The sequence below is a fragment of the Enoplosus armatus genome, chromosome 6, assembly GCF_043641665.1.
Source record: "Enoplosus armatus isolate fEnoArm2 chromosome 6, fEnoArm2.hap1, whole genome shotgun sequence".
In the NCBI taxonomy this organism is placed as follows: Eukaryota; Metazoa; Chordata; class Actinopteri; order Centrarchiformes; family Enoplosidae; genus Enoplosus; species Enoplosus armatus.
In genome coordinates, this window is record NC_092185.1 from 15,573,213 (window position 1) to 15,589,097 (window position 15,885).

At 39.5% G+C, this 15,885-nt stretch overlaps 2 protein-coding genes across 2 annotated transcripts; both read right to left on the reverse strand.

Moving 5' to 3' along the window:
• Window positions 1–4,917: 4,917 nt before the first annotated feature.
• On the reverse strand, window positions 4,918–12,208 carry hdac10 (histone deacetylase 10). Its single transcript, XM_070907716.1, has 20 exons — window positions 12,144–12,208; window positions 11,043–11,177; window positions 10,840–10,936; window positions 10,571–10,668; window positions 9,901–10,005; window positions 9,747–9,815; window positions 9,528–9,654; window positions 9,170–9,235; window positions 9,027–9,086; window positions 8,796–8,885; window positions 8,406–8,512; window positions 8,251–8,318; window positions 7,391–7,634; window positions 7,117–7,207; window positions 6,944–7,029; window positions 6,665–6,721; window positions 6,495–6,576; window positions 5,551–5,739; window positions 5,286–5,445; window positions 4,918–5,175 (listed from the first exon to the last, which is right to left on the reverse strand). Exons 1-20 carry the CDS (start codon window positions 12,206–12,208, stop codon window positions 5,144–5,146), a joined length of 2,028 nt encoding a protein of 675 aa, XP_070763817.1. The 3' UTR covers window positions 4,918–5,143.
• Window positions 12,209–13,635: 1,427 nt separating this feature from the next.
• aplnr2 (apelin receptor 2) lies at window positions 13,636–15,087 on the reverse strand. Its single transcript, XM_070907046.1, has one exon. The coding sequence runs from the start codon at window positions 15,085–15,087 to the stop codon at window positions 13,636–13,638; it is 1,452 nt and encodes a 483-aa protein (XP_070763147.1).
• Between the last annotated feature and the right edge of the window lie 798 nt (window positions 15,088–15,885).

Genomic DNA, 15,885 nt, shown 5'->3' on the forward strand with positions numbered 1-15,885 from the left:
GAGCTGAATGTTGTAAAGTCCTCTAAGACAAATTTCATACCGATATTGATGTTTGAGAGTTTAGAAAAAAAGATATATCCGCCAATATTCATTTTACATTAGCACATAACATACGCAAACACTTTCAATAATGGTCTTTTAAATTCTGTTTGAAATTTAGTTTTCAGGATTGTGACCGAGATATGTACTGAGTGGGATATTTTACGGCATTTAACGGCATGAGTGTGAGAAAATGTCAGTATCTCAAATACATCTTTAGCATTTCTTTACTGCAATTTCTTGTTACAATATTGGTCAACATTTTGCTGCAACCCATGTTAATAAGCTAATATGGGTCACTACAGTTTATCTGTGAGGCTCTAATATAAATATAAAATTGATGTGACAGTACTTGACAGCTGCTTGCATAATTGCGTAACTTGAGTAACTTAAATGTTTGAAATATGACTGAATCTCCGGGATAATGGCTACTAATAATACTCTAACTGTTAAGTCAATATAATTTACCAGCAATTTGGATGTTTTTGAGATGCTTTCACAGCAAGCTAAATTCTTAAATCACATAGTGAAGAACAAACGACACAAAGTGATAGTGTAACATTATATATTGTATTTAGTAAAGTTGGTTTAAGTTGTACCTTTTGGATGTATGCATAATAGTTTAATTCATGCATAATGTACTAAGTTCATCTCCATCTCTTTGTGATAGTTGTGTAAAAGTAGCAAGTCGTTGAAGTGAGTAAAATAAGTCAAATTGCAGCAATAAACCTAGAAATAGAAAAAATAGATGACTTACTATTATCAGCATCCATCCTACAACATGTATCTTAGTTATATTTTGTATTTTCAGAGTGTAAATACTCTTCACCCTAAGATAATACAGTGAGGATGTGACACAACACTCCTCAGCCCTTATAAAGCAAAAACATGTTTTAAGCCTCCACTAAACTATCACTGTTACAGCCAGTTGCTGAGTTGTGCCTTGTCAGAGAAATGCAGACTTCCTCTCAGTTTATCAGTACATACAGAGAGAGCCATGAACATGCAGTATCTTTGAAAACTAGGTCTGCAATTGAACGAATCTGGACTGTGTAAAAGAAAAAGTTTCCTTTATGTCTCATCCAATAGCCTTAAGCAACACTATCTTCACAACAAGAGGAAGAGGAGTGTTTAAGTGCTTAATGTGTACGTGCAGTTGCTAAAGAGCGTCAACAATGTTTAAGAAAACATAAGTCCCTTTCTTATGCTTTCAATGATTATTCAGCAAACGTGAAGCAACTTTTCCAGTGTCAACTCGTCTCTCTTGGGCGTTTCCCCTTAAAGAATATAGAGAACCACACCCAGATGTAACAGAAACCACAGCAGCAGCAGCAGCATGTGAGGCCACAAGCTGAGCTCCACCTCACATACGTGTCTTTTGTTATACTGATTTCTAATTCTAACACCACCAAGATCTTTTACCTTTAAACTAACTTGTGTCTCATCTGAGCTTTAATCCACTGTGACCACACAGGGGCACTGCGCTCTCACAAACTGCCCTCACACACTGCAACTGTGGCTGTGTGGGATCCCCTTCTGTCCACACTGCAGGATTCATTAGCTACATTTTGTATGTTGGCAAAAGGAAGGTTTGGAGACCAGCAAGGGTTTTTGTCAGTTGACAAATAAAGAAACAGTTACATTTTTATGCTTAACACTCCTCAGATCACAAGTTTCTCACCTGTTTCTAGACACAAGTCTAGGCCAGAGTTACTATGAGAGATTTCTAAGACTGATTAATGCTGAACTTTGGGCGGCAACTAATTATTTATTATTTTCAATACCAATTTAACCGACTGATTATTTTCTCGATTCATTGTTTTGTCTATGAAACCAAAAAGACCCCAAAAAATGCCCATCACAATTTCCCAGAGCCCTAAATGACATCTTCAATATGCTTGTTTTGTCTGTCTGACAGTCCAAAAACCAAATATATTTAATTAACTATAATAGTGATAAATAAAAGCAGCAATTTCTCATATTTGAGAACCAGCAAATGTTTGGTGTTTTTGCTTGAGAAATTACTAAAATTATGCTTTTTTTTGTCAATTGACTGCACGGCTAATGATTTTAGTTGAAGTTGAATTGGTGTTGACTGGTTTGAAATAAAGGTACATTGTCATTTCTAAATAATCAATGAAGCAGCTCTCTCTCAATGAAAAAGTATACAGCGCTCAAATGTGTATGACAACTTCACAACTCTGACTTCCTGGGTCCTCAGGATTTTGGGACATCATTTTGAGAAATATGTCTGTTAATTCTGTACCAGGTTATATTAACAGTTGGCAAATCTATATGACTGGTGTCAGTGAAGCTTTCAGCAGGAAGACAATTATTCTCATTACCTCGTTAAACTCCACCTCTCAGCTATCATCTAATTAACTCACTGGGCTGAGCTGTCTGCTGGTTTCTCTGTTTAACCCCTTAAGTAGCTTTAAGGTTACAAAAATCACCTTTTTCCACTACTGACAGCATTGTTTTGTATAATAGAGCTGCAACAAAAGATTATTTTCACTCAATCAATTAATCTGTTGATTTTTCTGTTTATCATTGAGTCTATAAAATAATGGTAGTGCCAAGAGAAAACTGAGTGGCCTGCTGTTTTTGCCCCACCAACAGTCTAAACAACAAATATATTTAATTTACAATGATTTGAAACATAGTAAAGCAATAAATCTACACATTTGAGAAGAGTTTTCTAATGACTGTCCCACCAGAATTAAGATGCTAAACTGCTAATTTGAACAGTTTGATTTAGAGATTTCAAACTGTTAAGACATACAAACCATGTTGTTTTTAGATGAGATGTGTGGAATTTAATGAGGCTCCTAAACAATTAATATGTCTCTGTCCTCCTGCTGGTGGACCTCCTTTAATGGAGATTACAAACACATGGCTGGCTATAAACACACACACACACACACACACACACACACTGAGGCGTTAAACCTTGCAGCTGTCTGTTTTAAGACAGTGACTGGCCTGCGGGAGGGTAGAAAATAGTTTGGTCAACTGGAAAAGTAGGACAATAAGTTAAAGAATGTTTTGATATCCAAAATACAGCGAGTACACACATCTTTATCTTTATAACCTCGCATTCCTGTCACCGGTCACTGACTGTGTGATCTATTTATGTTTCTTACCTCATGTTAAATGCCTGTGGGGGCTCTAAGAGGCTTTGTCTCGCCTCTCATTCGCTTAGATAAGCATCAAAACTACACGAGAGCTCAAACTATGTTCATGATTGAACCTCTAATGAATTATGACTAATCAGAAGAATCAGATTACAGTATTATAGCAAAGAAAGATAAAGTCAAGGTAAAGTGAGCACCAGTGAAACATGTTGTGGATCATGTGTGCGGTGCATGATCAAAGTGCCAGAGGAGAATATTTTAATAGCGCATCATGTGATTGCAGCAGCACAACGGACAGAAACACAACAAGGGAAACACACAACAGGCCTTTCATGATGTTGGAATAACAGGAAAAACCAAACAATGTCTGACCTTCTTTGGACTTTTTCTTCCGCACCAGGGTTCCTCCTAATTTCCCGAGGAAAGACTCGTCCTTTCTCATCTTAGCGGACTGCGGGTTCGCAGATGTGGTCGGAGCCCCAGACATCTTTCACTGAGTGTGTGTGTGTGAGTGTGTGTGTGTGTGTGTGTTTGTGTGTAACGTCTGTAATGTCACTCCTCCCTGTGATGCATTCAAGGCACCGGTGTACGACCCACTCACAGCCAAAAGACAGCAAACGAACAGATTCACAGGCAGACAGCAGACTGGAGGAGGGAGGCTGGTTGGGCATCAACAGACGACTGACTCACGTGTGAGTAAAAAGCTTCATCTGCCTCAATGTTTACTGACGGTTCACCCCCACAGCGCCCCCCACCGGCAGGATGAGGAACAGGGTTCACTGCGTTATCTTAAAGTTTAAGACTTAAACCAACATTGTGATTTTATTGATTTATTGTTAAATATGACAATAAATAAATACATCTGGAGAGAAACGGATCCCAAAGGTTTAAGCTGCCAGAGCTTCCCAAGAAATGAAGACCACGAGATGCGGTTGAAAATCCTAAATGGATCTATGAGTTTACAAGAAGTATTGTGCTAATTTAAGTAAACGCACACTGTAAAAATACTTCATTACAAGTAAAAGTCCTGCATTCAAATTTCACTTAAGTAAAAGTACAGTAATACAGAGTATTATGAGCAAAATGTACTCATATTATCAAAAGTAAAAGTACTCATTATACAGACTGGTCTCTGTCAGTGTCATATATTATAAATCTGATTCAATACTAATGATGCATTAACATGTAAGCGGTACTTTGAAGCTGCAGTTGGTCGAGGGATTTACTGTTGGGTAGTTTTCTCTTTAACAGCGCAACTTAATTCATAAACTAATCTCATGTTTTGTGTGTAAAACCTTAATGTTAAAAGTAAGTTCAGTAAATGTACTTAAGATACCTTCTGCCACTAGATTGTCTTCACCATAAACTATTCACAAAGGTCAAGAATGAACATCCACACTAAATTATAACTTTGCAAACATACTGAAACCTTGTTGGATGCAGACACATGTATGGATCATCAGTGCCACATTTGTAACAAGACAAAAGTTATTTGAGATTTACTATTTGGTAATCAAGTATAAACATTTGGAGATATATTATTAACAAAAATAAGCCTACTATATTAATAACTACTATTACGAAATTACATACAGTAATCATCATAAGGTCACAACAAATAAATGAGACATATCAAAGGGAAAACATGTATTTCTCATTTCATCATAATTCACACCTGTATTTGATGTAAACAAATTCTTTACAGCATCAGGAAAGATAAACAACATAGACTGAGTTGTAGTGTTAATATATGCATCAAAAGACCTGCAAATAAATTTGACAATCAATCATGGGATTCACCATATTTTGATTCATTTCGATTATGCATATAAAAAAATAGTTTATTTTAGGGCACAATGAGTTTGATAAAAGTTTGGACAATAAAACCTGGCAAAAAGTACAAAATTGTATGAAGACATTTGACTGAATGTTCTGAACTGCTTTCTTTATAAAAAGGAGCGGGATCAGCCTCAGTGCTCATCACCTCCTCCAGTTTCTGATGCTGTTTTTAGGAGACAGAAAGTTCACTTAACATAGTACAGCTAATTTTAAACTCTGTGGATGTGAGATTACGTGTAATGTTGATATGTGACGCTGCTGTTGAGAACTCACCTGTAGTCTGCAGTAGCTTCCAGTCCGTCTGCAGTCTGTGCCTCAACCTCTCCAGCGCCTCCACATCCTCTGGTAGAGGAGCATGAAGCTGCCCCAGAGAGGGGGCAGCGTCCCCGAGGAGAGAGGAGGCTGTGGGGCCAACACATCCCTTCTCACCTTCCTGAAATGACAAAATTACTGACCACTAAAGTAGAACACGCTGCCATTTAAACCTCCCCAAAGATGAACACTTGTACTTTTATTGAACGTGCCCCAGCCTTCCTACCTGCATGAGTACCAGTGTGTGTCCTTGAGCCAGGCCCTGCAGCAGGCCCGTTAGTTGTTGCCACACACTGTCACATAGCCCACTACCTGGCGTCCGGACCAACAGAACCAGACTAGGGTCATATTCGTATCCCAGAGGCAGAAGGAGGCCCAACACAGCCTGTGTGAACCCCGACACGTCACTGCAGCACTGAGGGAGGATAAAGAAGCACACTTGGGATGTTTTTCCCCATCTGTCATTTAACACACACGCTTTTCTGCTGAGAGTAAGATGAAAAGATCGATACTACTCACATATCTGTCCAGTAAATATGAAGCTATAGCCAGCAGCTAGTTAGCTTAGCATAAAGACTGGAAACAGGGGGAAACAGCTAGCCTGGCTCTGTCTGAAGGTGCCCTTGGTTTTTATATAAACCAAACAAATTAGCTTTAGAGGTGTTGGTAGGCAGCTACCTCTGAACAGGCACCCAAGCTGCGTTTTGCCAGTCTTCATGCTAAGCTATGCTAACCGTCTCCTGGATGTAGCTTCATATTTAGCGTACAGACATGAGAGTTGTATCAATCTTCTCATCTAACTCTTGGCAAGTAACCAAGTAAGTGTATTTCCCAAAAATGTCTATCTACAAAATATCTATTAAAACTATTCTTTTAAGAATGGCCAAAAACCTAAATATAACTAAAATGAAAATGTATCTATATTATATTTAACATCTCATGCTGGACAGGATTCAACAATTATATATATATATATATATATATATATATATATATATATATTACTTATTTAGACATTATCTTTTGGCCACAATATCTTGATAGGAGAACTGTGTCATAATACGATCATATAGAAAGACAATAAAACAGTAATACTGAATACGTGCACACAGATCATATAAATTAACAATTCCTCTCAATTGTGATTTCCACTATTGAAATACACAGTACCTTCTTCAGACACACAGGAATGTAATATTTGCATTTCTGTTCCTCTGACTCCTTGTTGCTGAACTGCACCAAGAGTGTTTTCCTAAAGATGGAAACACTTCTGTCATCATGTTGTTCATACTGTTCAAGTTTCATCACAAAGTCTAATTCAGGGAGCAAATGATAATCACCCATCCTCTGTGCCGTGACTTGGGATCACTGCGTCTCCAACACACACAACCAAAACCCTGCATTAGGAGGAAGACATATCAAATCAGACAATACTCTTGATAATAAAATAGAGAGTGGTATTTATCCTCCCTTGGCAAGTAATCAAGGAAGTGCATTATCCAAAATGTTGAACTACTCCTTTAAAAGGTGGAACCATTTTTATAAGGCAATCTTACTATCTCAGCAACATTAAAACATACAGTCACTGTACATAGGCGGTAAGATCCACATTGCTATACCGGTTGCTGAGAGCAGTTGCAGCATGCTGGACAACACACATCATCGCCAAGGAGACATCACGGACCAGCGCCAAGGCATTGCAGATCTGAGAGGCGGTAATTACATTGTATTAATGAGCAGATCACATCACAGCACTCGAAAAGACCAGACACAGATAATATCCTGACTTTACCTCATTCTTCTCCATTTTCTCTACAAGGGCAATAAGACTGGAGAGGGTCGTGAGAGCATCGCTGTCATCTGCATCTTTGAGGAAGTTCTCCCTTATTGTGGAAAAAAACAACACATTTATGTATAATGTAGAAGATGAAATCATGATTAGAAGTATTCTTTTAAATTCAGCAAACTCCTATGATAAACTCTTCCCGTGTTAATAATAAGAAATAAAGTCAATTCCGAAGAATAATGTTAACTGAAATTAATCATTACCTGCCACAGCTCCATACCTGAGTCTGTTGACTATAAATGGGTCGGGATCCTCTGATGAGCTGAAGCGTTTACATCTGTCTGGGCAAGCCACACCATTAGGGAGGACTAAAGCAGTTTGGATAGGAGGAGTGACTCGTTTCGGAGGCTCTGGCCACACCTTTTCCTCTACTTTCTCCTCTTCTCCCTTCTCCAACCTTTCTTCTTCTTCTTCTTCTGCCAAGTTAATGCGCTTTGTGCTGATATCAGAGGTAGGTAGCTCAGCTGGAGAAAGGAGTAATGAAATATTTCACGAGGCAGTGAATATAAAAGTAAGGGGATTCTAAAACAATACAAACAGAAGTAATAATGAAGTGCCGCTAGCCATCTCTCTTGTTGGTACAAGAGTTAATTACAAGGGGAACTCCACCGATTTTACACATGAAAGTCTGTTTCTAGGTCTGGGGAGGACTACTGCGTAAGTAAAAAAAAGTTGGATGAAGCCTTTTGTCGTCGTTTGGGTCTAAGGACTACAAGTTTGAAAATGAAAATGAAAATAAATCTGGAGGTGAGTGAGCTTACCAGACCTCTGTAGCCTGCTCCTCATCTCTGCTTGACGATAGAAGCTCTGGGCTACGTTAGCCACTGCTAGCATAACACACCCAAATCTCTGACCAAACTTTTAGCTGCTACGTTGCATTATGGGTAATGTAGGCTCCAGATTTAGACAAAGAAGAAGAACGTGTGGAATATAAAAGACAAAATCTCTTCTTCTTATCTTTTTTTCATTTGTTATTTAACTGTCCATCATGAGTCCGACCATGTTTAAAGGAGTGTAATGCTGAATTGGTGGAGTTCTCTTTGAAGGAATAGCTCAAAAAGAATAATGTGGATGTTATACCTGCATGTTTGAGGCAGGACCAGTACTGCCTATGAGCTGATCGGACACAGTGAAGGGACTCAAGCGCACTGAAAAGCGAAAAATAAACCCACTACAGTTATAAAAACACACAAGGTTTGACACATACAGTACATTTGACTGACGGTGAGACAGACCTTTCACAGGGACCATCGAGGTTTGCAGGTCGAGGCGCAGGATCTCCAAGCAAAGTTTGAACTGTTTGGCACACAGACTGGGGGAGGGACGTCAAGTTGTATCCTCCCTGGAAAACATTCACACAATAAATCCTTTTACAGCCCGCTGTTACTTGAAAAGTAACATAAATATGCACATGTAATACATGTCAGATTAGACACTTGTGTTTTCAGTCACTGTGGTCATTCTTAACGCACGTCATAAAAATAATCCAATGGGCACAATGTACACAGCAGACAAAAGAGCAGAACTGATGGTGTCTCCAGGAGGGCAGGTGTTAAGTTTAAAGAAGTTAGTGAGATTGTTTCATATATTTGCGTTGATGTTGAGTATATATTATGTGGCCTGACCTCAAGCACAGCACATAGTTTCCCTCCTGCGAGGTTCATCAGGAGGTGAGTAAGGTGGGCGAAGATGTCTGGGCTGGCACACATTTCACCCTGAAAGAAAAGACAATCACAATCGTTTTAATCATCGACTGAAGTTAGTTTACCATATAATGGCAAACAGACTGGACACATCATGAGATAAAAGAGCAACATTGCATTTAAGGCTTTATCATGCTCATTCATATTCAGTACCTCAGGGTCACCGATGGCTGAGTCAAAGCCTGCACACACCAGGACCAAGTCTGGGCAAAACTGTGACAAAGAATCACACGCTCAGATAAATTATCTACAACACATCTCTATCTCAAAATGTACATTTTTCCAAAATGGGTTACCTCATATGCGACCGGTAAAAGGACGTGACAGAAGACTGACAGATAGTCGCTGTTCTTCATTCCTACCTGAAATATCACAATATGACGACATAAATAAACACGTTCGTACACACAAACAGCCATCAAAGGATTAGTTAATTAACCAATAGTTGATTGACAATGAATCAGTACCAAATCTGATATTAAATAATGTATTTAACGTTTTACATCTTGAACACAATAATATAGTAACATTTTCTGGTTTCATAATTTGCTAATTGTATACATTAAATGATTCTTTGATCAATAAAAAGGTTAGCTAGCAAATTAAAAAAAGGATTTTTAGCTTCAAGTGAACACTACTTCTGTGGTTACTTGCCTTGTTCCATGGTACATTTATATTGAATCCTGCCCCGTTCTCTTTGCCAACACTGTCGTAGTCTGATTCTCTAAGTTGAGGCCAGAATTTCTGATGTTCATAGCGGTGCCAAGAGAAGTAGAGCACACTGAGGGAGAAAAAAAAAGTTTGCAGAATTTATTATGCCAGAAGACAACATCCACACAACAACTGAGGATCCTTCCATGGGGAAAGACTCACCTTGGATCATCTTCAAAACAGTACTGCACCCCTTGACCATGATGAACATCCCAGTCAACTATCAACACCCTGAAAATACATCATAAATATATGGTGGTAGAAGCAACACAGTAGGTCTTAACAAAATAAACAAAATATTCTAAAGTCATGTTACCTTTTGACCCCATATTTTTGTTTGGCATATCGAGCTGCTATGGCCACATTATTGAACACACAGAATCCATTGGCAGCACTGCGCATACTATGGTGTCCTGGTGGTCTGTCAACGATGACAGAGAAGTTAGATACATGTCATGACTTTATCCAATAATTGATAAACCATTTAGCCTATTCAGCGAACAAAGTGGTGCCTTACAACTTACAAATAAACACTTAGCATTTCCTTTATAACGACATAAAAAGTAGAAAAAGAAACCAATTTGTGAAGCTCTAAACAAACACTTGGTATTTTGTAGTTCCACAAATCCCAAACTTATCTCTGAAGGTTAATCTATATCAAGATTGTCAAATAGTTGGGACAAGCCCTTGAATTTACTCAACAAATTCACTTTTTTAGCCTGTTATATTGTTCAGTTTTGTTTCTAGAACAACTTCCTTAACTTTCCGTAATAACTGACTCCAATGTTTTTGTCTTCATTAACAGATTTCTGAAATACTGAAAACAAATAATTTGAGAATAATTGGAGTTTGCTAGCTGTACATGACTAAACCTTCCAGCACTACATCAAAAGCAATCTTCCTCACAAAAGAGAGACTCGTACACACTCACTGTAGTATCAGAGTACATATCAGGACAGCTGTGTCTAACTGGTTAGCAGCCTCACCTGACCAGAGCCATGCCATTCCTCACCTTCCCCGTCATAACACTGTCCACTAGCTGCAGTGCGGCCCCTGCTGCCAGCTTGGCACAGTGATAGATGTTCTAGGACAGTAAATGAGATGAAGGAATGGTTAACCAGAAGTGAAGCTGACCTATTTTCATCAACACAACCTTTGAATCGTCCATCTAACCACCACTGAAAGAACAAATGAGATACGGATAAATGACAACAGCTGCAACTCAGCTGGTAAGAGTATTACGTGTAGGACTAACTGGGTGGAAGTAGACGTCACCATATTTCAGGGTGAACTCCTTCAGGTCCTCCAGAGTCATATAGGGGGTCTTTTTCACTGCCTCCAAGTACTCCTCACTGTTGAGCAGCAAAGTACATGTAGCTGAGTGACTCTGGGTATTTATTTCAGCATCATACAGAGGTAAAACATTAACTGAACCAGGTGGTCTACATCAAGACTGACCTGTGAACCAGCAGAATGTCGGCATCTGTCGCCTCGCGTACAGGTACGGAGACGCAACGATCAGCCAGGCCGTTCTTGATCAAAGCTTCATGACTCACTGTCAGACGCTCGGGTACCTCGATCTTACATGCAGGGCTGGAGAGAGAAAAAGAAAATCTTCTTCCTGCAATTGAATTGGAATAAATGTTGCATTTTGAGGTCAAAACTCTATTGTGTCTATTGTGAACTAGTGAATGTTTTGATTTGTATCTAAATTTAGCACAACTGAATTTATGCTTTTCAGAGTAATTTTATTTTTGCACTTTCAGTGCAATATAGCCTAAAACTCACATAACAGTGGTGGAAATTGAGAATACCAAAAACAACCATGAAAAAGTAAAACAAGAGACACACAAAATAAACAAAGCAATGCAGTACCCTCAGCTGACAATTGACAAATGACAAAACAGTTGATTTAGACATTGATAAAAGTCACTTTTAACTGATAAACTGTATACTATTATAATACTGTGTTGTTGTTATTGTTGTTGTTGTTGCTGTTATTGTGCAGCTGCAAGAGCTAGCCAGCAAAGAGTAAATACTGAGTGCTAAGGAAATTAACTCAGTATTTAGAAGGTACATAAACACAGCTGTTAGCTTGGAGCTAACACTGCGGGTGCTCCTCACTAACCGACCGGGCTAGCTACAACAAACCGCAACTTCAGTTCCTACCACTACAACAATTTAGCTACCGGAGAATGCGTTAAACGATTTGAGGACAGGAATCACTTATCGGAAGAAAACACTTACAAATTTAAATTTAAAATATTTAGCTAACCCTCAACTTAATACATTTTGGGCTTCCGAAGACACTTACAGTAAAGTTAACGTAAATTACCGTTACCTAGGGTTACAGTAACGTTAATGTCACGTTAGGTTACTTGTACTAACAAGTCTAACTATATCAGCATAGAGGAATGGCGAAATGTACGCTAGCTACAATTATCCAGCCTTAAGGCACGTGGTATTCTGATAAGCGATATTGATTCAGGCTTATTTGATTTAGTTTGGTTAGGTTAGCTATATGCACCAAAATGTGTGGTTACCCCGTTATTTACTTACTCAACCCAGAGCAGTTTGTATTTGGTCATCTCCTCATCATAAATCAATGCTGTTCCCATCTTCATTATTTCTCAGACCAGTCAAGCTACGTGGATTGCAACACATATGGTAACTTCACGTCTCTGCAGTGCAGTTTCTTCCTGTAGCAGACTGTTTCTGACATAAACTGTGCAGGAAATAAGTTGACAGAAACCCGATAAGTAAGCCGCTGTAACCAAAGTTTTGCCGACAAGTGCACAGTATCAATGGATACCGTGAAGCTTCCTGTATATTCTGCGTAAAGCATGTAAACAGTGCGGGCATGGGTCAAAGCAAACAAATCTACTGTGAGTTTTATGGAGGTAGTCAAACTGTTTAATGGTGCATTAGCGCCACCTTCAGGGCGGAGTGCGGTACTTTTGAAACCGATATTCTTTAGAAATTGAAATATGGGCTTAAAGCAAGTTATGTGACTGTAAGAATGTCACTAATATTACGTATTTGTTCTTTGAAATAAAATAAAAATTGTGTTGTGCTATCTATAATTGGAAAAAATGCTAGATAGAAGCTAGCTGCATAGAAATATGTTTTGATTTTACTGGCTAGAAGATGCTTTGGTTTGGATAAAAATGTTCACCATAAATGCAAAAAGACCTAAGACCCAGCCCTAACTTAGTTACCATAAACACATACACATATAAATCTTGTCACCTTGTTTCATTTTTATTGCTACTTTGTACATACAGTAAGATTGTTTGTACTATCTATACTTATCTTTTTACTTTGCTATATACACTTTATTTATACACTTATTTGAACACTTGCCTTACACTTTAGATGTTTAATTTTTTTGTCATGATGCTTTTAAGTTTTGTCTGACATGTTGTCATACTCTGCTCCTGAAGTAACATTATTTTATTTTTTTATTTTGCATTTTACAGTTGAAATGACAAATAAACTTAGAATTGAACTTAAATGGCTTGTTGAATATAATGAAAAGTTATTAGAATATCTTCCTCTTAATTTCAACCAGAATTTTCCCATGGGCAGATTTATGTATGTACTATATTTTTTAACAATTAAAAGACAAATGTAGTTTATATGATCCTTCATTTAATAGAAAAACAACAGTGCAACACAAATAAAAAAAAAACCCAACTCAGAGTATATTACTAGTACAAAATACAAAAACAGATCAGATGACATGAGGGCTCAACAATCTTTTTTGGAAGCGGTGGCATCTTTCCTGTGGGAAATATATGAACTGAATGTTTATTTGATAAAGATGTTTATTTTGAAAATATTGACATCTGACACAGTTTCTTCAAGAGTCTGAGTTTTCTGACTTTGGAATGTAGTCTATTGTCTCCAACAACACTGAAAAAATTCTGAAAAACATATCATATACAATGCTGCTTTATTGTCCACAAAATGTCCAGGTTCCTCAATATAAAATTAGATACGATTGAGTTAACTTCTTTCATTTCATGCAGTCATCTTTTTGGGCCATGATTCATGAGGCCTCAGCAATCATCACACCCCCTTCCCCCACCCTCTCCTCTTCTCCCTCCTCTGTCCTATCTGCTGTTTCCTCTTGTGTTCTTGTGGGAGAAGCTGAGCTTCTTTCTTCTTTCTCTTCCTCTCCTTCGTCCTTCTTTCCCTCCTTTCCCTCTCTTCCTCCTTCTCTCCTGCACAACATGAGAAGAGCTCCTCTGCATCTCTTCCTGAATGACGGGTCACAGGCAGCGTACAGGAGAGGGTTAAGGCAGGAGTTGAGATAAGCTAAACAGGTGACGTATGGTTGAGCAGCCAGTAAAAGCTGATCTAAAGAGCAGGAGTATGGGACAAAACCAAACTCCAGCAGCATGGAGACCGTCTTATTAACATGCAGAGGCAGCCAGCACAGGAAGAAAGCCATCACTAAAGTGACAATGACCCTGAGGAGTCTTCGCTGACGCCTGCGGTCAGGACGAGGGCCCCGTCCAAAATGTCTGCTGAGGACCTGGGCCAATGAGCAGTAGCAGACCAGCAAGACGACAAGAGGAAGCAGGAAGCCAATTAGAGTTGATTTAAGACTCAAAGCGGCCGCCCACCACATCTCCGCCCTCTCTCGATCTGTCTCCTCCAGCTCTGCTCCAATCAGCATGGAGTAATCCATCTGGCAGGAGAGGAAGACTGATCCAGAGTCAGTAGGATGAATTGGCTCTAGCTGCCAATCATCTTCAGATTCAGGGTCTAACTCCACCTCCCTGACAGAGCGCAGCAGCAAACCAGGAAGTGCCAGCACCCCCGCCAGCACCCACACCCCCCCAAGTATCCACAAAGCCCTGCTGGGGCACTTCTGTGGGGCATGGTGGCTGGAGTGCCGGCGTCCAGTCAGAACCCAGTACCGCTCCACACTGAGCATGCTCAGGCTGAACACGCTGGCATACATGTTGAGTGCAGTGAGGAAGCTGCTCATTTGGCAGAGGGGTTGCCCAAAAGGCCAGTGGTAGCCCATCGCTGTGTAGACCGCCCACAGAGGGAGAGTCACAAGGAAGCACAGGTCAGCTAATGCTAAACTGGCTATTAGAGAGTCTGTCAGGGAGCGTGAGGGACGAGGGATGGAGGGAAGATAAGAGGAGGAGGTGGAGGAGTGAGAGGAGGGTCTTTGTCCACTGTTTTCCTTCTTCTTCTGAGGAAATGACCCGTGGTGAAATCTACCAGCGCTATTAATGTTCTGCTCATTGGTTCTGATGCCAGCGCAACAGAACTTTCCAATTCCAGTTTTGTCTCCGGTCCTCACTCCCCTCCCCTCGGCTCGGTCCAGGTAGGCCCACAGCACGAGGCTGTTACCGAGGCAACCAACCAGGAAGGCCAGCAGGTAGACGGACGGGATGATGGAGAAGGAGGGAGACCAGTCGCTGTAGTCGCAGTGGAAGAGGGGAGGGGGAGAAGGGGAGGGGGAGGTGAGGAAGTCTGACATCTGTGCGTCTGTCTCTTGTCTTGTAGCACAAAGTCCAAACTCCTGCGCTGGTACAGTTGTTTTAGATGTAAGATTCAGGGCCCAAATTCCAGCATTGTATTAGTCCCCTGTTTACTTTCACTTCTTCTTCAGTCCGTTAACTTGATTGATCTGAAAATTAAATGAAACACGATGAGATTCTTAAACTTTGGCAACAGGTACAAATACTGTAAATACTGCACATGCACAGCTTGTAACAGCAAGTCAAAGTTAAGCTACACACATCTCCTTCAGGAATTTAGTCCAGGAATGTTCGACTAATCTGCCCAAGAATGTTGTAAATAGAGCACGCAAACAACAACGAAATGTCATCAGTGTATGTAAATTGTGTATTTGTTGTGAGTTTCAGTATTTTTGTCCATGCTCATACTGTATATGTTCTCTTATGCACAGGTGTCTCCTGAAGAAGACATTCTGCTCTCAATCAGACTCCCTGATTAAATAAAGGATTAAATAAAAATCCAAGACTTGAACAGACTTTATTTCATTAAAGCAATTAAAACACTTTTGCCAACCATCTGAGGCCTTTATGACAACATTTAAATTTAAGAGTGTCATTCCTACAAGAGTGTGCACATCCAAGAACACTTTTATAGGTTCTGGATCAAAAACCCAGAAATAGACAACAGATTCTCACACTGCACTAATACAGTAGCTCCTAATACATTTAATGAATGGTTCAGTTTCATAGTGAACCTTTGCCAGGTATTGACAAATTATTATTGAAGAAATATATTGTGTCTGTTCTTGCTTTTATTT

Excerpts from the sequence above, each read along its gene's own strand:
- hdac10 (XM_070907716.1), bottom strand. The coding sequence starts at position 12,208 with ATGAAGATGGGAACAGCATTGATTTATGATGAGGAGATGACCAAATAC. Across the intron at positions 8,319-8,405 it reads CTCGATGGTCCCTGTGAAAG|TGCGCTTGAGTCCCTTCACT; the intron begins GTCTGTCTCACC and ends TTCGCTTTTCAG. Across the intron at positions 6,722-6,943 it reads GCAACTGCTCTCAGCAACCG|GGTTTTGGTTGTGTGTGTTG; the intron begins GTATAGCAATGT and ends CTCCTAATGCAG.
- aplnr2 (XM_070907046.1), bottom strand. The coding sequence starts at position 15,087 with ATGTCAGACTTCCTCACCTCCCCCTCCCCTTCTCCCCCTCCCCTCTTC.